General features: G+C 41.2%; 1 protein-coding gene across 3 annotated transcripts in view; it reads right to left on the bottom strand.

The window, feature by feature from the left end:
• The window catches only part of LOC126175021 (sugar transporter SWEET1-like), a 195,282-nt gene that overhangs the window by 81,185 nt on the left and 88,940 nt on the right, over window positions 1–25,157 (bottom strand). For all 3 annotated transcript variants that reach the window (XM_049921519.1, XM_049921520.1, XM_049921521.1), the window contains exon 3: window positions 2,168–2,291. In XM_049921519.1, the coding sequence (XP_049777476.1) occupies window positions 2,168–2,291 (124 nt within the window). The remainder of the gene's footprint in view (window positions 1–2,167; window positions 2,292–25,157) is intronic.

Here is a 25,157-nt window from a genome sequence, read left to right on the forward strand (position 1 = left end):
CTTCTACAATTTTGCATTTACACCCTTGTTTTATGAAAATGGCAACTCCTCCTTTATCCACCCTAGATCTACAAGTGTAAGATGCTAAATTATGCCCACTTATACTGACACTATCCATGCCCACAGACACGTGGTTTCAGACAGGCAAGTATATCAATCTCATTCTTATTTTTGAGATCATCTAAACACAATAATAGCTCATCTACTTTATCTTTTATTCTCTTGATATTTTGATGAAGTAAGTTGATACTGCCCTTAGCTTTACCCCTATTTACTATGCATGACGTTCCTTTTATTCTATTTATCTTGATTGTCATCTGTCTGGACTTTGGCCTTAACCTAAAACACCTGTCTGCCTGGACACATTAACCACACTGTCTGCCTGGACACATTAACCACAGGGATCATCCCTTGTGTGACTGTGGACCACGTTACAGTTTCTGCTAATAGAGAAGCTAACTTATTTTTCCCCATCCTATTCAGGTGCAGGCCATGTGTAGTGTATCCCCACCTGCTAATAGCATTGTCTGGAGCGTCCTGTTCAGCTCAGTGTTAACATGCCTTACAGTAGTGTTTACCCATGGCTGATAATGGCACTGAAAGACTTCCACAAACCCCACATTTGTGTGCTCAGTTTCTGCCCCTATTTTATCCAGGTTACTCCTAGTACTGTATCTTGGATTCATAGCCAGGCTGTTTCCTGCTTCCCCAACTATAATTACTTGATCTTCCTTCTCAAAGTCCCTGCATAGCTGACCTAAGTTTTCTGTAACATGGCTAAGGCTAGCATTTGATTTCACAAAACTTGTGACCTGGTATCCTGCACCTAATTTCTCCTGAAGCTGCTGGCCCACACCCCTCCCATGACTGCTGCCTATAAGCAGAATTCTTCTTTTCCTATTCTGGTTTGATCCCGACCTGTCTTTTTTTGTTTTTAAGCTAATATTCTGCTTCAAGCTACTTTCAACTACATCTGGATGAGGCCCTTCCTCCACTTCAGATAGCAAGCCAAACTGATTTAATAATTGAATTTCTGGAGTTTTTTCCAGTGTTTCCCTTTTTTGCCCTTTGCTTGCTACCTTTTCCCAGTTCCCAGTCTCTTTTTCCTCCCATAACCAACACAATTCCAAGTTCGCGTTTTCTAATTCAGCCTTAAGGGTACAAATTTTTGCCTCCTGTTCAGCGATTTTTCTGTCCTTCCTACATAACCTACACTGCCATGGAAGAGCCTCATTTTCTACCCTCGTTTCCTCGCTGCTACTTTTGCCCCAATGAAACCGTAACTTACAATCTACACAGAACATCCCCTCTTTCAAATTTCTACGGCAACCACCACATTTGTCACACATGGTCTGATAGACAAACTTAACACAAAAGCAGAGAATAAGTTGGCACAAGACCACAGTAGTTTCGAACCTGTAGCCTACTAATCCATAAACAAACACATGTGAACAAACTTATAAACTTACTTCCGAATGTTTTAACTACCTAAACTCAGTATGAACAACACAAATTAATTTGACTTTGAAGCAATAATTTGAGTCAAAAACGAAAATCTACACTCCCATGAAATTTACACCTAAAAAACATAAACAAAACTAGCGACTACCAGCCTTTTACGAAAGACTTCCTTTTTGATCTAAATACGGACAGAAAAGCGAAACCTTCAATAGATAGCCTAGAGAAGAAGTATATACACCAACATAAAATGTAATATTGACTAAATTAGCTCTTATTTCAATATTAATCACTTAACTTAGCGGGAGCGTCGTATAAGCGCATCTGTCTAGCTCCAGAGATAAAACACATCTAATGGCTAGGATACTATTCTTAAATCTCAGCTCCAAGTAAAACTGTATGCACAGTACTCTGCACAAATACAACATACAATAGATGTTCTATGAAATTCTGTAATTCTGAATGGCAACAGCATTCACGTGAAACACAAAACTATATCTTTTTTTTTTTATATCACCTGTTTGCTTATCTGTGGAGTTCAGAGTGGATTTGCATAGAAATAGTTTAATTAATACACATCATTCATCTCACTAGGATGTGCACTATACAAAATCTTTGAGAAATCTAACAAATTACTAAAACAATTAGCCAATGCTTTAGTCACTTTTAAAATTATAGCTTCATGCTACTACATACTAATGAAGCTTACCTTCCTGATAGCGTATATGTAGTATGTTACTACATAACTGAACTGTAGTAAAGCACCAATTGAGTTGACAATAATTGTAGAAGTGTCAGATATTGCGATGCCATACAAAAGCCATAAAGAGGACCTGAAACACAAATGTATGTCTGCAGATTCAATGACATGAATTAAACATTACTTATATGAAAAAATACACTTTTTACCGTTATTCACATTTTGAAGACCTTGGCAATATTTCATAGAAAGCGTCTGATAAACAACACAATAAAATACTTTCTTTGCTGGTGGAGAATCAGCATGTTTCAACTGTTTTGACTTTTGTTTTGTCTCTGGTGCATAGTAGTGCACCCAAGTTTCATCTGTGATCACAAACTGGCACAAAAAATGTTGTTTGTTTCTCCTAAAATGGGCCAAACATTGTTATGATATGTCCAGTCTCATATGTTTTCGATCCAGCGTCAAGAGTCGCGGCACCCATAATGCAGATAATTTTTTCATTTTTAATTCTTCAGTTAAAATGTGATATACCCTTTCATATGACATCTGCCAAACATGAGAAATTTCACACACTTTCAATCAGTGATCCTCCATGAGCATTTTGTGCACTTTTGCAATGACTTCTGGAGTAGTGACACATGTTGGCCGACCACTGTGCAGATCATCATCTAAGCTCTCCCAAGCAAATTTAAATTCATTTGTTCACTTGGCAACAGTTGAAGATGAAGGTGCAGAGACCCCCAGTGTATTCTAGAAATCAGCATGAATGTCCTTTGCTTTCATATCTTTCTTAATGAAGTACTTAATCACTGCCTGAATCTCAATTTATTCCATCTTCGCAAATTTCTGTGCGAGAACAACAGAGCCACATCACTGCCACAACTCTCTTCCAAGAGCACTGACATGGCACTTGTTTACAGGACACAGATTAATGAATATCATGTGAACAACTCTTTGCACTAGCGCTGACCTCTCGTGGTGATTCTGAGAACTTTTCAAACCACCCTCCTATATGCCCTTTATACCACCATCTATTCAATCACCACCTACACTGGACTCACCAGCTAAACTGACACATTTCTGGAGATTTAGTACGAGTGGGGGACTTTTGCATTTGGCACCCATTACGGAGATGAATTTCTTGCAAATCTTGATAGATTAAATAGGATGCTTCTTGTACATCACTGCAATTTGGATGATTTGCAGTAGATGCGTCTTGCACTTGGCACCTTGTGAGTGAAATATGACTGTAGACAAATAATTTGTGATGGAGAAAACTTTTTATTGCAAATTTATGGGGAAAATAGGAAGTGGAATTTCAATGAACAATGCGACACGAAACGAAGTGGGACATGAACATTAACTGTTAAAAGTGAATGCAATGTGTAACATTAAAACTGTGTGAGTTAAGTAATGCAGGAAGTATGTCGCACAAAGTGGTAAGTTTCGCAAAGTGAAAAATACAGTTCACATCACTGGAGTATTAACATTTTGTAAGTGAAAAGTAGCAATGATCGTCGAGAAGAAATCGTAGTAGAAGAAAGTAGATAGTGACATCCAATGTGGTAAGGCAAACCGCGTAATCAAAGGAAACAACGTGGAGCTGAGGTCCGGAGTTCAACACACAGTGAGGCAGCGGAGCACTACTGTGACCTGTAAAATATACTATTTTCAAAGTAAGTTAAAGTGATAAATGACATTGTGTATAATTAATGTTACTTAAAAATGGTAGGGCAACCAAAAGTAAAATGAGCGAACCAGATATTAGTGGGAATTTGGGTCACAAGACCTCTGACTGGTCAGAGATCCATGATGTATTTCGACTTGCAAAATCAAAAGAAGGCCCTGTAGTCAGGGTGAATGATATTGTAGGTAACAAGGGACAGGAAGTTCCCTTACATGCTTTAGGTACCACAGAATATGCAGCTGAGTCAGACACTCAGACAGTGGTTAAGGGAAGTATGATGACGAAAATGAACCTTGAACCTAACAAAATTAATGGTTCAGAATTTAATATGCAAGCCATGTTTTCAGCTATGATGAGTAACTTACAGGAAAATGCTAGGGAAGCTACACAATTAAAACAAAAACTGGAAATAGAAGAAACTGCTAGGGAAATTAAAAAAAAAAAAGAACCAGAAGACAATAACCAAATCTTGAAGCAACCAGTAAGAGAATAGAGGAAAGTGCTAGAGACACTAAAGAACAGTTGATGAAAAATTATAAAAGAAATTAACAAGAACACGGCAGATAGTGGTAGATGAAAAAATTGAGAATATGATAATATAATCAAGGAACAGTGGGCAACAGCTCAAAATTGGGAAAAAAGTCATCACTGGGGAAGTAGCCACAGTAAATCACAGTAAATCTGTTAAAGAATTACTACAGAATGTTAAAATTTTAGATTGTAATTTTGATAAAGAGACTGAAAAATGTAAGGTGTTGATCTCAAATGTAAGTTAAAAAAGTAAGGTGACTTTTGAAATTGCGGGCAATGTACATTCAATTATTGATCTTTTTTTGTTATGTTGGCACACATATCCCAAACATATGTTCACAGTTTCAAGTGTACAGCATACTTCATTTGTTTTTGAGAGATATATATATATAACAAAGATGATGTAACTTACCAAACGAAAGCATTGGTATGTTGATAGACACACAAACAAACACAAACACACACACAAAATTCAAGCTTTCACAACCCACGGTTGCTTCATCAGGAAAGAGGGAAGGAGAGGGAAAGATGAAAGGATGTGGGTTTTAAGGCAGAGCGTATGGAGTCATTCCAATCCCGGGAGCGGAAGGACTAATCTTAGGGGGAAAAAGGGACAGGTATACACTCGCACACACACACATATCCATCCTCACATATATAGACACAAGTGCATATTGTTGTTGTTGTTGTGGTCTTCAGTCCTGAGACTGGTTTGATGCAGCTCTCCATGCTACTCTATCCTGTGCAAGCTGCTTCATCTCCCACTACCTACTGCAGCCTACATCCTTCTGAATCTGCTTAGTGTACTCATCTCTTGGTCTCCCTCTATGATTTTTACCCTCCACGCTGCCCTCCAGTACTAAATTGGTGATCACTTGATGCCTCAGAACATGTCCTACCAACCGATCCCTTGTTCTAGTCAAGTTGTGCCACAAACTCCTCTTCTCCCCAATTCTATTCAATACCTCCTCATTAGTTATGTGATCTACCCATCTAATCTTCAGCATTCTTCTGTAACACCACATTTCGAAAGCTTCTATTCTCTTCTTGTCTAAACAATTTATCGTCCACGTTTCACTTCCATACAAGGCTACACACAATACAAATACTTTCAGAAATGACATCCTAAAACTTAAATCAATACTCGATGTTAACAAATTTTTCTTCTTCAGAAATGCTTTCCTTGCCATTGCCAGTCTACATTTTACATCCTCTCTACTTTGACCATCATCAGTTATTTTGCTCCCCAAATAGCAAAACTCCTTTACTACTTTAAGTGTCTCATTTCCTAATCTAATTCCCTCAGCATCACCCAACTTAATTTGACTACATTCCATTATCCTCGTTTTGCTTTTGTTGATGTTCATCTTATATCCTCCTTTCAAGACACTTTCCATTCCGTTCAACTGCTCTTCCAAGTCCTTTGCTGTTTCTGACAGAATTACAATGTCATCAGCGAACCTCAAAGTTTTTATTTCTTCTCCATGGATTTTAATACCTACTCCAAACTTTTCTTTTGTTGCCTCTACTGCTTGCTCAATATACAGATTGAATAACATCGGGGAGAGGCTACAACCCTGTCTTACTCCCTTCCCAACCACTGCTTCCCTTTCATGTCCCTCGACTCTTATAACTGCCATCTGGTTTCTGTACAAATTGTAAATAGCCTTTCGCTCCCTGTATTTTACCCCTGCCACCTTCAGAATTTGAAAGAGAGTACTCCAGTCAGCATTGTAAAAAGCTTTCTCTAAGTCTACAAATGCTAGAAACGTAGGTTTGCCTTTTCTTTATCTAGCTTCTAATATAAGTCGTAAGGTCAGTATTGCCTCACGTGTTCCAACATTTCTACGGAATCCAAACTGATCTTCCCCAAGGTTGGCTTCTACCAGTTTTTCCATTCGTCTGTAAAGAATTCGCATTAGTATTTTGCAGCTGTGACTTATTAAACTGATAGTTCGGTAATTTTCACATGTCAATACCTGCTTTCTTTGGGATTGGAATTATTATATTTTTCTTGAAGTCTGAGGGTATTTCGCCTGTCTCATACATCTTGCTCACCAGATGGTAGAGTTTTGTAAGGACTCACTCTCCCAAGGCTGTCAGTAGTTCTAATGGAATTTTGTCTACTCCCGCGGCCTTGTTTCGACTTAGGTCTTTCAGTGCTGTGTCAAACTCTTCACGCAGTATCACATTTCCCATTTCATCTTCATCTACATCCTCTTCCATTTCCATGATATTGTCCTCAAGAACATCGCCCTGGTATAGACCCTCTACGTGCTCCTTCCACCTTTCTGCTTTCCCTTCTTTGCTTACAACTGGGTTTCCATCAAAGCTCTTGATATTCATGCAAGTGGTTCTCTTTTCTCCAAAGATGTCTTTAATTTTCCTATAGGCAGTATCTATCTTACCCCTAGTGAGATGCACCTCTACATCCTTACATTTGTCCTGTAGCCATCCCTGCTTAGTCATTTTGCACTTCCTGTCGATCTCATTTTTGAGACGTTTGTATTCCTTTATGCCTGCTTCACTTACTGCATTTTTGTATTTTCTCATTTCATCAATTTAATTCAGTATCTCTTCTGATACACAAGGATTTCTACTAGCCCTCGTCTTTTTACCTACTTGATCCTCTGCTGCCTTCACTATTTCATTCCTCAAAGCTACCCATTTTTCTTCTACTATATTTCTTTCCCTTATACTCTCCCTGGAACTCTGTACAACCTCTGGTGCTTTCAGTTTATCCAGGTCCCATCTCCTTAAATTCCCACCTTTTTGCAATTTCTTCAGTTTTAATCTACAGTTCATAAGCAATAGATTGTGGTCAGAGTCCACATCTGCCCCTGGAAATGTCTTACAATTTAAAACATGGTTCCTAAATCTCTGTCTTACCATTATATAATTTATCTGAAACCTTTTAGTATCTCCAGGGTTCTTCCATGTATACAACCTTCTTTCATGATTCTTGAACCAAGTGTTGGCTATGATTAACTTATGCTCTGTGCAAAATTCTACCAGACGGCTTCCTCTTTCATTTCTTACCCCCAATCCATTTTCACCTACTATGTTTCCTTATCTTCCTTTTCCAACTGTCAAATTCCAGTCACCCATGACTATTACATTTTCGTCTCCCTTCACTACCTGAATAATTTCTTTTATCTCATTATATATTTCATCAATTTCTTCATCATCTGCAGAGCTAGTTGGCATATAAACTTGTAGTACTGTAGTAGGTGTGGGCTTCGTGTCTATCTTGGCCACAATAATGCGTTCACTATGCTGTTTGTAGTGGCTTACCCGCACTCCTATTTTTTTATTCATTATTAAACCTACTCCTGCATTACCCCTATTTGATTTTGTATTTATACCCCTGTATTCACCTGACCAAAAGTCTTGTTCCTCCTGCCACCGAACTTCACTAATTCCCACTGTATCTAACTTTAACATATCCCTTTCCCTTTTTAAAATTTCTAACCTACCTGCCCGATTAAGGGATCTGACATTCCATGCTCCGATCCATAGAACGCCAGTTCTCTTTCTCCTGATAACGACGTCCTCTTGAGTAGTCCCCGCCCGGATATCCGAATGGGGGACTATTTTACCTCTGGAATATTTTACCCAAGAGGACGCCATCATCATTTAATCATACAGTAAAGCTGCATGCCCTCAGGAAAAATTACGACTTTAGTTTCCCCTTGCTTTCAGAAGCGGATATATAGGGTTTACAAGTGTTACAAGCCCTTCCAAGATGACTGAGAAGATGCCAGTGACAAACCTCACTCTGGACATCCCAACACATGATAATGTCGAAGCTGTGAAGAAAATTGTTTTGGAAAATTGTGGAATTACTGTAAGAGAAGTTGCTGAGGATGTTGGCATATCAGTTGACATGCATCATGCAATTATTTAGGTTGTTTTGGGCATGAGGTGTGTGTCAGTGAAGTTTGTCCCAAAACTTCTCAATTTTGATCAGAAGAACCTTCGCATGAGCATCACTCAGGAGCTCTTGAATGACGTCAATGATGACCGTGATGTGTTCAAAAAAGTCTTAACTGGTGTTGAAATATGGGTTTACTGTTATGACATCAATACCGAAGCCCAATTATCCCAATGGAAGCATCCTGGAGAGCCAAGACTGAAAAAAGCACGCCAAATTTGATCAAATGTCAAAGTTTTGCTCATTGTTTTTTCTGAATTTTTGGCTACGCCCAAGCAAAAGTGGGAAGAAAATCAGGAGCCCAAAATAAAGGAATATTATTTGGTGGAAAAATGGGTACTGTACTGCAGAACTAATTTAGTGTGGGAAGACTGGAAATTATGTTTCCCTGAACATACCACAGAGGAGTTCATATGGCATATACACATGATCTGTGGTTATTTAGGACCCAAAAAGTGTGTGGAAAAGTTGAAAGAATCCAGCATTTTTAATAATATGGTAATGAGAGCTAGGAGAATACTAGAAAGATGTCAAAAGTGTCAGAGGACGAAAACACCTACAACCAGCAGTAAAGGGCAAATGTAATTCATAATACCAAAAGAGGTAGGTGAGCTAGCTGCAGTTGATGTGTTCATGCCTCTCCCAAACACCAAAAGAGAATTCTAAATATACACTCCTGGAAATTGAAATAAGAACACCATGAATTCATTGTCCCAGGAAGGGGAAACTTTATTGACACATTCCTGTGGTCAGATACATCACATGATCACACTGACAGAACCACAGGCACATAGACACAGGCAACAGAGCATGCACAATGTCGGCACTAGTACAGTGTATATCCACCTTTCGCAGCAATGCAGGCTGCTATTCTCCCATGGAGACGATCGTAGAGATGCTGGATGTAGTCCTGTGGAACGGCTTGCCATGCCATTTCCACCTGGCGCCTCAGTTGGACCAGCGTTCGTGCTAGACGTGCAGACCGCGTGAGACGACGCTTCATCCAGTCCCAAACATGCTCAATGGGGGGACAGATCCGGAGATCTTGCTGGCCAGGGTAGTTGACTTACACCTTCTAGAGCACGTTGGGTGGCACGGGATACATGCGGACGTGCATTGTCCTGTTGGAACAGCAAGTTCCCTTGCCAGTCTAGGAATGGTAGAACGATGGGTTCGATGACGGTTTGGATGTACCGTGCACTATTCAGTGTCCCCTCGACGATCACCAGTGGTGTACGGCCAGTGTAGGAGATCGCTCCCCACACCATGATGCCGGGTGTTGGCCCTGTGTGCCTCGGTCGTATGCAGTCCTGATTGTGGCGCTCACCTGCACGGCGCCAAACACGCATACGACCATCATTGGCACCAAGGCAGAAGCGACTCTCATCGCTGAAGACGACACGTCTCCATTCGTCCCTCCATTCACGCCTGTCGCCACACCACTGGAGGCGGGCTGCACGATGTTGGGGCGTGAGCGGAAGACGGCCTAACGGTGTGCGGGACCGTAGCCCAGCTTCATGGAGACGGTTGCAAATGGTCCTCACCGATACCCCAGGAGCAACAGTGTCCCTAATTTGCTGGGAAGTGGCGGTGCGGTCCCCTACGGCACTGCATAGGATCCTACGGTCTTGGCGTGCATCCGTGCGTCGCTGCGGTCCGATCCCAGGTCGACGGGCACGTGCACCTTCCGCCGACCACTGGCGACAACATCGATGTACTGTGGAGACCTCACGCCTCACGTGTTGAGCAATTCGGCGGTACGTCCACCCGGCCTCCCGCACGCCCACTATACGCCCTTGCTCAAAGTCCGTCAACTGCACATACGGTTCACGTCCACGCTGTCGCGGCATGCTACCAGTGTTAAAGACTGCGATGGAGCTCCGTATGCCACGGCAAACTGGCTGACACTGACGGCGGCGGTGCACAAATGCTGCGCAGCTAGCGCCATTCGACGGCCAACACCGCGGTTCCTGGAGTGTCCGCTGTGCCGTGCGTGTGATCATTACTTGTACAGCCCTCTCGCAGTGTCCAGAGCAATTATGGTGGGTCTGACACACCGGTGTCAATGTGTTCTTTTTTCCATTTCCAGGAGTGTATGTTGGTAATAATGGATGTATTTTCTAAATTTTTAAGATTGTACCCTACGAGGAAATGTACCGGAAAAGTAATAGCTAGTAAACTGGGGCAAGATTACTATGTCCATACAGCATGCAGGCGTAAACAAATACTTAATGATCATGGGTTCCAAGACTATGTAGAGCTTTTTGCTGTGACCACTTTGGGAATGTATGTTAAAGATTTTGAGAAGATACTTGATGAGCTTCCACATTCAACAACAGAAATATCACGCTATGAATTGTTGATGGGTAAAAGACCTGAAACCATGATCAAATGCTTAGTAAAATTCCCAAAAATAACTGATTTGAATATAACACCCAAGAAATACATTGTGGGTGAATTGGTACTGAGAAGGGCTCATAGAAAATCATCTTAAATAGATGCTGAAATAAACCAATTTTTCGAAATTTCTGAAGGGCAAAATGAGGTTAGCACCCTAATGTAGTGGAAGTAGCACATCGAGAGTCCCACATAGTACGTCATATACAATGTAGTTGATCTTGAGAGATTCTGTGGTAATTGAAGGGAAGCCTCCAAACTCTTGAGTACCTGAGTATCCCTCTAGTAAGATAATAATGACTACACATTGTGAAAGGCATAGACACAACCATGAGATGCATTGTAAATAATAGTTCTATTAAATCACCGAGAGAGAAAGTAGTTCTAAGGATTTTGAAATAACATGTGCCCAGTTCATGTGTTTGTAAGCAAAAAGCAGGGTTTGAATGAACCTCGTGAGGGCGTGGTGTGTTGGCTTATTGTGATGTCAACAAGGCCATTAAAGGGATTTCACAGGCAGTGAGAGGCTAATGACGTGCAGAGCATAGATGGTTGCTGAAATAGCTTAGCCAGATGATTATGTTATATGATCGGCATCATGTAAACAGATATCTCATGACTGCTACAATGGTAAACATAGAGATCCGTTTATGAAATACAGAGAAATCAACAATGTAAAACTAAATAATTTAATACCAAGATTTAATATTTGTTATTAAAGGATCCATTAAATGAAGAATAAAATAATTACAAGAAGATAATTTTTCAAGAATTAATGAAATTAAAAGACTGTCATATAACTTTAGTATTGTTTAATATATAATGATTATTTGAAAATAATTCACTAATTCATGAACGTAGTAGTTATGGCCACTTGGGCAGAACGAGTAGAGTTAGTCAGAAGAAACAAACCAGTGTTTGGGAAATATAACTTATTATTGTATGCTGGTTCTAAAATACATTGTTGTGACTCACCAATCATTCAAAGTGTCGAAGCCCAATTACGGGCGTCCTCTACATGCGGCGCTGTCTGCCAGCCATGCAGCAGCTGCGCCACCTAAGCGGCCAGCCAGGCAGCGGCCGCTAGACTTGGACTCAGTGTTCATTCGAATGTTACCTTGTTTACATGTCTTGCTTTGTCAACTTGCTCAGTGACTTATATGTGTTGTGTCGTTTTGAAATATATGTGTTCAACTTGACATTATACCAATTGGCGACGAGGTAGTGAATTTTTCCTTTTCATCATTGACCCACAGGTTTCCATGGCTACTGTCGAGCAACTATTGCAAGGTCTCATTGAACAGCAAACGCTTCTAACATCGGCGATTTGCGATTTCGTCGCGGCATCAAATGCGGGGCGTTTCTCATCGTTGCCTATACCTCCTTTTCCTCCTTACGACGAGACGGCGGAAGACTGATCTGATTACGAAAAATGTCTTCGACAGCACTTCTTGGCATTTCATGTCACGGACGAACAAACATGTAAGTCTCTGTTCCTTTCATGGATTTCACCTCAAATGTATCGGTTGTTGTCGCAATTGGCTCCTTTGAAAGATCCTGTGTCTTTGACCTTTGCTGAAATGTGCTCACTTCTGTCAGTCTATTTTCAAAAGCAAATGCATGTGGTAGCCTCTCGTGTTGCCTTTTATCGTTGTCAAAAACAACTGCATCAATCCTATCGTGCTTGGGCTGCTGAACTTCACGGCCTGTCAAAAGTGTCAATTTGTTACTGACATTCACAAAGAATTCTATGCCAATTCCATGGTACGGGATGCTATCCGGTCGGCGCCCGACAAAGAAGTTCGGCAACGTGCCCTTCAGTTTGCAAATCTGACTCTAGATGAAGTCCTATCCATCGCGCAGTCTTTTGAAATTTCTCGCGCCGCTGGGGTGCAAATAGAGGGGTGGGGTGACGTCAGGGAAATACAACCACTGTGCGCTGTTGACGACGCTTGCGGTGCGTTCCCGCTGACCGATGTAGCCGCAGTACGCTCCCACGCGCAGCCTCGGCCTAACCGTAAACAACCCTCTAAGAAACTGCAGCAAAACCCACGGCAACTTCCTTCATGTCCACGGTGTTTTACGAAACATTCACGGGAGGACTGTCCCCAACGTTGGGCCGTGTGTCACGAATGCAAAAAGAAGGGTCATGTGTCTGCCATTTGCAAATCCGACCGCATACATGATGTTCATGACCGTGACACTGATTCTGCTTCTGTGTTGTCTGTCAATTGCACTTCTTCCCTTTCAGGGAAGTTATTCCTCACTGTCCAAATCCTTGGTCGGGATGTTCGCAAGCAGGTGGATACCAGTTCTGCTGCCACTATAATTAATTCTCAGACGTATCTTCAGTTGGGTTCTCCACTCCTATCACCTGTCACTCGGCAATTACGGACGTACAATAAACAGAAGATTTCTCTCTTGGGACAATTTAATGCTGAGGTATCTTACAAATCCGTCATTCGCACTGTTCCCATATTTGTGATTGACCAGATCAATGCAGAAAATCTTTTAGGTTTCGATGCCTTTCGCGTTTTTGTGTTCTCCATAGATGACTCTGTCAATATCGTCTCAGATGCTATTCCTTATGCTCAATTGGATTCCTTGTTGATGACATTTTTGTCCCTTTTTTTCTCCTGGGTTTGGCCATGCAAACGACTTTGAAGCTCACATCACGCTCAAACCCACTGCTCGACCTAAGTTTTTTCAGGCTCGGCCCATTCCTGTGGCCCTTCATGACCGGGTAAAACAGGAGCTGGATTGTTTCACTATTTCAGGGGTCTTGCTTCCTGTCACTTCCAGTGAGTGGTCCTCTCCTGTCGCCGTTGTTACTAAACCCAATGGTGATATTCGTCTCTGTGGCGATTTTAAAGCCACTGTAAATGCACAATGCCTCATCAACACTTATCCTATGCTCCGACCTGAAGAATTGTTCACTAAACTTACGGGTGGCCAGTATTTTTTTAAAAATTGACCTGTCAGAAGCTTATCATCAACTTCCTCTCGATGCTGCTTCCCGGCAGTTTCTGGTCCTTATCACGCCTTTCGGTCTCTATCAATACCAACGATTGCCATTCGGGGTTGCCAGCGCCCCTGCTCTCTTTCAACGAATCTTGGAACAATTATTGCTCCCTGGTCCTGGGTGTATAAATTACACGGACAACATTGATGTTACTGGATCCACCACTGAAGAACATCTTCAGAACCTCCGCACACTTTTTCATGTCTTACAGACTGCCGATCTTAAGTGTAATCTTCTGAAATCACAATTTTTTCAGGCATCTATCACGTACTTGATGTTTCAACTCTCTCGGGATGGTATTCGTCTGCTTCAGCAAACTGTCGCTGTGATCGATGCCCTTCCTCACCCTATATCTGTTAAGGAACTGCAGGCCTTTATGGGGAAAATCGCATACTATCGCAAGTTTTTACCGTCTGCTGTGTCGGTGGCTCAGCCGTTGCATTGCCTGTTGCATAAAAAACGTGCCTTTTCACTGGTCCGCGTCATGCGATGTGGCTTTCCACAAATTGAAGGCTATGCTGAAACAGGCCCCATGCCTGGCTACTTATCAACCTGGCCAACATCTTGTTCTTGCCACGGACGCCTCTCAATGCGGGGTCGGTGCAGTCCTTGCGCACCGTTTTTCGGACAGCTCTGAACAACATTGCTTATGCCTCCAAAATGCTCACAGATGCCCAACAAAGGTATTCTCAAATTGAAAAAGAAGCTTTGGCCATTATTTATGCTCTTCATAAGTTTGGTGTTTTCTCTATGGCTCCAAATTTCATCTTCTTACGGATCACAAACCACTTGTTTCCTTGTTTCAGCCATCATCATCACTTCGCGACAAGGCTGCACACCGCCACTAGCATTGGGCTCTTCACTTGTCTCGTTTCAATTATGAGATTCATTTCCGGCCGACAGCTCAACATGTGAATGCTGATGCATTGTCTCACCTTCCCATGGGTCCTGATCTGGCATTCAATAGGGACGAACTTCTGTGTTTCCACCTGGATGTTGCCGAGCAACGGGTTGTGGGCAGGTTCCCCATCACCAGCAACCGGCTGGCGGCTGCTACGGGTTCTGACCCTACCCTCTCCCAGGTTTTACGCTGTATTCAGAAGGGTTGGCCAGATCGTCCGTCCGCTAAGACTTCTGATCCATTGCAGAACTACTACGCTTTGCGCTACCACCTCACAGCTAGGGATGGTGTTATCCTCCTTTCCACCATCAATGCTTCGCCACGTGTTGTCGTACCTGCGTCTTTGCGTGCTTCCGTCTTGCGCCTCCTTCACCAAGGGCACTGGGGTGTCTCTAGCACAAAATCTCTGGTGCTCCGTCATGTGTACTGGCCCGGCATCGACTCTGAAATAGCACACATGGTTGCTGCCTGCAGCCCTTGTGCGTCACAGGCCGCCGCCCCGAAGTTATCTTTGTCAACGTGGCCTTCGCCTGAGAAGCCCTGGGAACATATTCATGCTGACTTCGCGGGACCTTTTTTAGGTACTTATTGGCTTCTCGTTATTGACGCCTGCTCTAACTTTCCTTTCATTGTCCGTTGCACATCGCCTACCACCGCGGCAACCACAAGTGCTCTCGCCCAAATTTTTTCTTTGGAAGGCCTTCCCTCTACTCTTGTTAATGATAATGGTCTGCAATTTCCCTCTTCCAAATTTGTGGATTTTTGTGCTCGTCATGGTGTTATGCATGTCACGGCCCTGCCATTCCATCCACAATCAAACGGTGAGGCTGAACGACTGGTCTGCACATTTAAGGCTCAGATGTGGAAACTTCTGACTTCTTCTTCTGCTGATGATGTGCTTCTCCAGTTTCTGGCTTCCTACCGTTTCACCCCCATGGGCGACCACAGCCCGGCTGAGCTCTTACATGGCCGACAGCACCGCATGCAACTTCATCTTCTGCAGCCTTCCCCCTCACGGCCGCGGGTGCCTTCACTTGGCTGGTTCACCGCCGACGACCTCGTCTGGGTACGGGGATATGGCAGGCGGCCAAAATTGAGTCCGGGCTGCATCTCACAACACGGTGGCCGACGCCTGTATGAAATCCAGACGGACACGGGTGTTGCAGTGCGTCATTCGGACCAGCTTCGGCCTCGTGTGCCGGCAACGCCTGTTCCGAATACCGCTACACCACCTTCGGCTCTACCTGACGCTCAGGATCTTGGCATCTCTCAACACTCACAATGCAATCCTCTCACCGTCATCTCGGTGCCAGTACAAGAACGGATGCCACCAGGAGACGTGCCCATGCAGGAACCGGATGACCATCATCTGTCGGAGCCAATCTACCCGCCTCCTCCTCCTATAGACGCTGACACATCGCCCTTGTCTCCTGTTATATCAACTGGACTTGCCGCAACGGGCAGATTGGTGCACGGGCCCCAACAGATTCGACCCCTACGTCTCCTGTCATCTCGACCTGTTATCATCAGGGACACTTCCGTCCGTACGGGAAGCCGCCTCCTCGAGACTTTACGGCCAGTCAAACAACACCTATGGACGTTAGCAATCTCCAGGCCACCTCCATCAAGACCAGTGCAAAAATTTCAAAGGGAGGAAAAGTGTTGTGACTCGCCGATCATTCAAAGTGCCACTGCGCAATTACGCGCATCCTCTACATGCAGCGCTATCTGCCAGCCATGCAGCAGCTGCGCCACCTAAGCGACCAGCCAGGCAGCGGCCACTAGACTCGGACTCAGTGTTCATTTGCATGTCACCTTGTTCACATGTCTTGCTTTGTCAACTTGCTCAGTGACTTATATGTGTTATGTTGTTTTGAAATATACGTGTTCAACTTGACGTTATAACATACATGTCTTTGTTTCATACATCCATACTTGATGTCTTGATGATGGGAACATGGGGAATTCAGTACACACCTACCAGATGAAGTAGCAGAGACACTGTTGGCATATGCGTGAATTATGGCTACAATCATCAAGTACTGCAGACACATCCTTAGGACCAAAAATTTCAGCTGGCAAATAATAGTGCCTCTCGTCAAATAAGTGTGTCAATGCAGTAATTTATCAAAGAATGACCTTGAGTCATAAGTGCTCCATAAACTTCAATGGTGGTCAGTGAAACACCATAGGAATGTAAAAAGAAAAAACTTCTCGTGTAATTTTATAAAACATGTTGTATATTTTGTATGTGATATGTATTTAAGAAAATTCTGGAAAATTATGCTGCAATGGACTTCTGTGGGACAGCCAACCAGCTGCTTAGAAATGTGAGCTAAATGTTTGTAATAATTTCTCTAGATTTCTGTTAAAGTTAAACAAATTGTATTATTATGATAGTTTCTAAACAAATTTTACATGCTCGATAAATGTTTCAAAAGCTAATGTTTACTTGTCTTTTTGAGCATACATGAAGTGTTTTCTAATACTTTCTGTTGATACGTATATTAATGTGGTATTTTCAAAGAATTTTGCTAGTTAAAATATATGACATGGTAGCCAAACCTCAAAAATTATGCAAATACCAATAATTGGAAGCTAGGAACACTGTTTCAGTAGGTGCAAATGTAATATGATTTCATAAACCAGTAGATTTTTGTCAAACTACTAAAATTGTATTTGAAGAGAAAAAGAATTTTTAAAATAACTAGCATAAAACAAAATGACGTATGGTGTAAAGGTTGCTCCTAAGAATTGAGATCACACATTTCAAACATTTCCCAAGTTACATTTTGTCTGAAAAAAAAAAAAAAAAAAAAAAAAAAAAAAAAAAAAAAAAAAAAAAAAAAAAGGGATGTGTAAGGTACCCCTTATTTGCAGATAAGAGCGCATTTTACTTTATTTCCAGTTGTGCTATTTCACATACATGAAGTAAATGTATCAGCGCTGCAGTATATACAGAATAAGTAGCGAGCGATAGGTTCCCCAAAGGTAGTTGGCCATCTGTTGCTTTCAGAGCAAGTGGGATGATGTGCTGATGCAGAAATCACTTGTGGCATCAGCAAAGAGATATGTGGGAAAGTACATTTATTCTGGCATGAATCAAGTAATCGTTATTAATAAATAGTTGCCTTTTGCCTCTCAGACATTAGGAGGAGTCCATGGGTCATAAATACTATCTTTCAATAATTTTACAATGCCAGGAAATGTTGATATTAATAAATAAATGAATAACTTTGACATAACCCAAGATGTACGATCTTATACTAATTATACCACTTGTGCGCTCAAGTTACAGACTGTGCATACATACACGGGATTTTTATCTATGGCGTTTCATTCAATGAAGTTAATTTGTATTTCTTATTATTTTGTGTGTGTCCTGTGTGGTGTTACATATCATGCCAGAAGAGTGATGTGTCTCCCTGCATATTCTTAGTCACAAAAGATACAAACAAACAAACAAACAAACAAACAAACAAAAGAATGATAAAACTGTTAGATGAGAGAGCAAAACTATGTGGATTTGTTGCTTTATTTTCATGTGGAGAAACACGCCAAGGGACTACGCATGTCTTCAAGATGGGACGTAAATCACAGTAACTTCACGAGCAGAAGACCTGGGGAGTGTTCCATAAAAGCTCCTTTAATTGCACTGTAGAAGCATATCGGCTCCAGAGTAAATTAAATCAAACATGACATTGGAAAATATGAATTGATTTGTCATTCTGCATTCTGAACTTGCATGTAGTGTTTTCAAGTTAGATGCAATTATTGAAGTGTCTTGTTATTTCATCGACACCGCAAATGGAGTATATGTTACAAAAGTGTCAGAAAAATTATTGAAGAAAGTTGAAATTGGTAGATGAAAAAGTCCTAGACTGCTGCACCTAACGTCACAGCCAACTAAGAACAAAAAGAAAACCAGAAAAATATTTAATATTTACTGATTAAAATAAGCCAAATCCAAACTTTGAAAAACAATCAGAATACTACACCTATGTATAATACATGCCTTCAAACTATAATTAAAACCTATGTCACAATGAGTACTGTTGCTGCCATTTCCCCTAATGACATAATAACAAAGAGTAAGTGAGCACATTTTTAGGTGTCCATTCAAACTGACAAATCCATATGTATACACAATGTTTCAATAACCAACACAATCATCAACTTCAGATGCTTAAAGCCCTGAGTTAACATGTGCATATGCAGCTCTGACACTAATTAACATGCAAACGTTAGACTAGAGATTGCAACAACTGAACTACACAGCAGACAGTTGTATAAATACTGTGCATAATATGAAATCACCAACCTGGTGGATATCTGAAATGTCACTAATCAGCAATCATATCAGCTAAAGCTACATTTCAATTTGCTCACAGTCAGTGTGCAATTCCTGACTAAATTAGTACAGTGCAATGTGTGGATCTCACTTCACCCTGCCACTTAGAAAAAAAAATGTTTTAATCATGTTATACAGCAGTATGGTCATTTTCTTAAAAGAAACGTTATTTAAATCCTCCTCTCATCCTGTTAACAAAATAATAGTTCGTGAGAAGGATTTAAGGAAATATTTTCTGAGCTCTCTATATTGTTGCACAGCAAAATAGTACTTAAATGCAGGAATAAAATTTGCCTTCACTGTGACAGCACTAACTGCAGCACAGCTGTAGAACACGCAACAATGGCATAAACAATGCCAGCTCTCGGATTAGCCTCAGTACAAACAATCAGGGAGCTCGCTGCTTTACACTGTGTGAGAGGGAATGTCAGGAACACCTGAGTCAGCATTTAGACAACAGTGCAGAGCAGACATAATAGGGGACACTTGTAGTAATTACACATACGAATGACAAGAACACCTTTCAGGTGACAAAATTTTTATAAAGAGGAACTCTGAAGCCCTGATGTTAGATATTAGGCTAGCCAAAAGCATTGACAGGCTCAAAAAAACTGGAGTACATTCAGACACCAGCAAAGAGACACCTTGTCACTTACTGCTATAAAACCCTCACCTTCCCACCAATCATTCTCAGAGTCTGGCCACTCCATCATGGTACTGATGAAAGGCCTACTCCACTAGGTGCAGGATGACATGGTGAATATGATGAAGTGGCACCAGCCACTGCTACATGTCTGCATGGCTGTAAAGGAAACTTCAACTTTGGGAGCTGCATTCCTGCCTGTCACACCCGTGAGTACCCGAGGATGAGGGCCATCCATGAATGAAGAACCCACATCTGCCCATCTGCAAGCTGTACAACTTGGAAGCAGGGCACCTGTACCACCACTCCTGGCCAGTGAAAGTACCACCATATGGCTGTATGCTGGGGCCACCTCTGGGGCTGTCCGCCATATCACTGTAGGGTCTTCCACCTACAAGCTACCTTGGCAAATCATAGCACCTCCCATGCACTAAAAGACTACACATTCACAACTATGCTTAATTATCCTACACCCACATAGATGGCCCCATCTGGCAGGCTGTTACAGCATATCCCACCCTGTAGAGAGCAGTAATGTTACACCTCCAGGAGAGGGTTCTCTGGCATAACTAACACTTTAACCAAAATGGTAACAGAAACTCTGTACAAATATAACATCTGATATTCTTTGCTGTTTTACATTTTATCAATATTAAACTATGCATGAAAGTTCTAGTCAATTTCCATCTGATTACTTTACCTATTGACACATGCCTTCTTGAACTTGTAGTATTTTTACAAAAATAAAGTTCCAGGAGATTACTATCCTGTAAATCTCAGCTCAGATTTTCACAATGGTTTACATCAGGAGAAATGGAGAGGGGGCACTTCCAGAAAGTTCCTCCTGCCCTTTTACAATCCTTTAGCACAGATTATATCATCCTTAATATTGGTTTTTATATACGCATTGAAAAAATTGAAAGTCACCCACCTTAATGTCTTCCTATAAAACCAACAAATTAGAATGAAACAAAATATGTGAAACAACCCTCACAAAAATAGCCATAAGTACCTGTAACACTTCTTTCTCTTCATGACATTCAATGCAACTTTCATTCCAGCCAAATTGATACATGCGGACTGGGAATTAAATGCTATGTTTATATGAGGCATAGCACATTTGAAAATGTTAGTCGATTCCTGTTTCCTATCCAGGCACCTGAAGATGAAGCTACCTAGGTTTCAAATCAGCAGCATGTGAAATTAACACCAACAAACGTAGGTGAAGGAAAAGAATGAAACATATCTTCCGCCAAAACTGAGGAACTGACATCCCTGTACTTTCCAACAACATGGAAAAAAGATCAGTACATCGGTCTGTATATAAGCCTAAATGTGGAGAAGTAGATGGGAAAAACACTACTACTGCAAGTCCATAACTAGAGATATCTGCTGTGTTGAAGTGAAGGGAGAGCCCTCTTGTCACCACAGTGAATGAAACAGTTTGGTGTGTTTGGGGCTGGGGAGCTGTCTGACCTAGTACTGACTGTCAGTATGACCGCCAAGACAGGACGAGCAATATGTGGAATATCAGTATATTTTATAAGTCACACTGTGAGGTCCTGATATACAGGACAATCAATTGACAAGGACAAACATGCACTGGGCTTTTCACATGTCACTGAGAAAATTGTTTCCACCAATGTTAAATTCTGGAGTGCAGCATGAAATGACAGGGGTTCCCACTGATTTACTGAAGATTGTAAAATATTGGTAGAAAGGTCGCAGTGCAGCAATGCTTGACAAAAACAACAGCCAGTGAACAGCATATTACAATCCAGATTCCTTTCTACGGGATACAGAAATCGCAGCCCTACATGTTTATCTCTGCCCAGTGTCCCTCAGAGAACAGATAGATTAGTGACAGTGCAAGAACACGTCCAGTTCACTGGAAGTTCAAAGAGAGGGAAAACACCACGGGGCTGATGAATTTAGGTACATATTAATGCACACCAAGTGTTGGAACAATTATGTTGAAAATTGCACAACACAATAAATCCCGCTTGCTGAAAGTGCACCATCTGAGCCTGTATTGGGGGTGCCGTTTGTCACACTTTTCCTGTTTGCCACGTTTCTTAGATCTAAATAGATAGGAGCCAGTAGTAACTGAAACACTTCATGCCACTAATGTTTCATGGCTGTCTAGAGCCAACATTAAAGGTCGAAAAGTAAAAATACTGAACACAGAATTGTGGTAGGCATTACAGTAGATAGTGTACATTGTTTTCTACTGTTGTGCTTGTTTGTTTTCAAATGTGCAATGAAGCAATTCTGGGCCCAACATAGTAGCTAACTACAACTTCTCATATACAGCTTATCTGCAATGTGGACTGAACAAGCAAAATAATTAAAAATGGAACTGTATGCTGTTTGTAAGATCTAATATTAGATTTGTAGTAACAAGTAGAGTTACTGAAAATGAAAATGTCAATAAGGTACTTTCACAAACATTTAAGCAGTCATTACTTCCTTGTGTTACTTCTATTATTCTAATACATTACGTGTATGGCGGTGCATATGGACCTTCTGGTACATTGCTCAGTAAATGTCATTAAATTACACCAGTAAATTGTCTAATATGTGAAAAAAAGTGATAAAAGGTGTCACAACATGTGTACCAACACATAAATGGTATCATTAATGTTAATTCATGGAAGCAAATCTTAGTAAAAATTTGTGTGATTGCGGAACTGAGTGCAACGGTCCAGAAGCTGTGTTAGAAATGTGTAATGCAAGACTCAAAATAAGTGAGAGGGAAGAACTACAAAACAACTTAACTAAGGCCAGACAATATGCTGAAAAGCTTGATTCAGTATGTGGACATACCAACAGACACACAAAGCTGTGAACAGGAGTGTGTGTTTATTAGGCCTAAGCTGCTAATGAACAGATATGAGGCGTTAAATTCAGACAGTCAAAAGCAAAAAAGAAAGAAAGAAAGAAAGAAAGAAAATCTAAGTGCTGCAGGAAACTGTTCATACACATCTATTGACCAAAAAACTGCCTGTGGCAACTCGTTACCATTATGTCCTGTTAAACACAGACACGGTGTTAACACAATACGTGGCAACAAGGAATGGAAGACAGAAAAACAAACAGTGAAGGGAAAAGACAAAAATGACGTTCTATCAAGGAGTCGTGGTAAGGGACTAGCTACAATCACGTCCAATATCCAGTCAGACTATAAAGTCACTGGAATTACAAAACCTGGAGCTCCTTTACGAGACGTGCTGAAAAATTGTGAAACTGCAGTAAAAGGTGGTGTGAAATGTGTCGTAAGGGGAGGAGATAACAATGTGTATAAATATGAGAGTAGCCTTGCTGTAAAAGCACTGAAAGAATCACTAGGAAAAATGTCACAAGCCAAAGTATTTGTTGTAAGCATTCCTCACCGACATGACTTAATTTAAAACCCATGTTTAAATAGTGAAATCATTGCAACAAACCAAAAACTCAGAAGGGTCTGCAGCAGTTTTGTGCACACAACCTTCACTGAGACAACCAGGTCTGTCAGAGAGCATTTTCAAGACATGGACTGCATAGAAATCAGCTAGGCAAGAAAGTGCTGGCCAAAGAAATTCTCCTAGCAATAAAAGCGGTAGGGGTAGACATGCACAAAAAACTTGCACTACCAGTAATAGGTTCTTTGCCAATGACACAGCAAATGTACAATGCACCAACAGTACATGAGGAAGAAACATATCTGGCTACATATCTAGAAGAAATTAGGCCTTCATCAGCATCAGAACGGGAACCATCATTTTTACCATTGGCATCATCAGAAGCAGTAGTAGAAAATTTATCAGCTATAGAAGCACCTCCACAAACTGCAGCAGAAGTTAACACCAGGAACAATAACTACATCCCCACCAAAAGGAGGGAAGAGAACTATAGCAGAAGAAGCAGTATCAAGTGGTGTGGGTAAGCAGAAAACAGTGCCTCCTCTCCGTCTACATGATTTTTTAGTGGATCACAGCAAGACGAAGAAGCCCATAAAATAGGTAGTGTAAGAGGTATTATAGCTCCTAACCAAACTGTTCATTCTAAAGACAGTAACAATTCTGATCTTAAAATTTGCTACCTGAATATTCAAGGAGTAAAAAGACAAAGAATTTATGGTAAATAATTTTGGACTAGAGAACAAATTTGATATTTTTTGTCTGAGTGAACACTGAACAACAGAGAGTGAACTTACAGCTATCAAATTTGATAACTATAAAATAGCAAATGGTTACTGTAGAAAAGTGCATAAAAGGGGTGGTGTGGCATTACATACTAACCAGTCACTCAGCCATTCCATCAATAGGTTGGATCTAGACTATTCGTGTGATGAACAGAATTTTGAAGCCTCTGGTATAGTTACTGACAATTTTAAGTTAGTGATAATAGCCTAATACAGATCACCTAAGGGTAACATTAGTGTATTTTTAGAAAAACTGGAAATGCTGTTAGATGTATTTTGAAAGACAAAATGGTTACATCACGACATTGTAATGTCCGCCCCTTGTAGCTGAGTGGTCAGCGTAACAGAATGCCAACCCTAAGGGCCCGGGTTCGATTCCCGGCTGGGTCAGAGATTTTCTCTGCTCAAGGACTGGGTGTTGTGTTGTCCTAACCATCATCATTTCATCCCCATTGACGCGCAAGTCGCCGAAGTGGCGTCAAATTGAAAGACTCGCCCCCAGCGAACGGTCTACCCAAAGGGAGGCCCTAGTCACACGACATTTACATTTACATGACATTGTAACAGGTGGAGATTTGAATGATTCTGATGTAACAACAGCCAAACAGAGTCACTGAGATCAAAAATCTTCTAAAACAGTACAATCTGCACTTCATCAAATATAGACTCACAAGAGATGAAGCATGTCTTGGCAATATCTTTGTCAGTTTTAATACTACAAAAGAATCATGTGATGTGACAGTATCCCCATTCTCAGATCATGATTCTGTATCATTAAATTACATAAGTAGGTACTGTGCTGATAAGAGTAAGATTGGTAAGTCTGTCCCAAAAACGGTAATCACTAGATCAGTCACAAATGATAAAATTGACAGGTTTTTTAAGTCCCTTACTAACAGAGACTGGTTTGGCCAATAGTCTGGTGACATAAATTATAGTCTATGAAAGATCTGTCAGCAAAACTAACATTTGAAAGGTTTTTCAAAGCATTTTTGACACAATTTAATGGCTGCATTCCGAAAAAGAAATGCAACATAATCGACAAAGGCTCCGAAGGCAAGGGTATAACCAAACAAAACCCATGGTATACTGCACAACTATCAAATCTGAAAAACCAAGTTATGTTGTTGCACAGTATACATAAAAATCCGAAGACCAACCATGCCAGATCAGCCTATGTTCAATGTAGGAATACACACACACACACACACACACACACACACACACACACACACACACACACACACAAAAAATTGTGGAAGCCAAAAGAGCACACAACTTCAGCAGTATTGAGAATTCCACGAAAAGCTGCATGGAAACTAATAAACAATGTTACTAAAGATGAAA

The sequence above is a fragment of the Schistocerca cancellata genome, chromosome 3 (assembly GCF_023864275.1).
Source record: "Schistocerca cancellata isolate TAMUIC-IGC-003103 chromosome 3, iqSchCanc2.1, whole genome shotgun sequence".
Taxonomy (NCBI): Eukaryota; Metazoa; Arthropoda; class Insecta; order Orthoptera; family Acrididae; genus Schistocerca; species Schistocerca cancellata.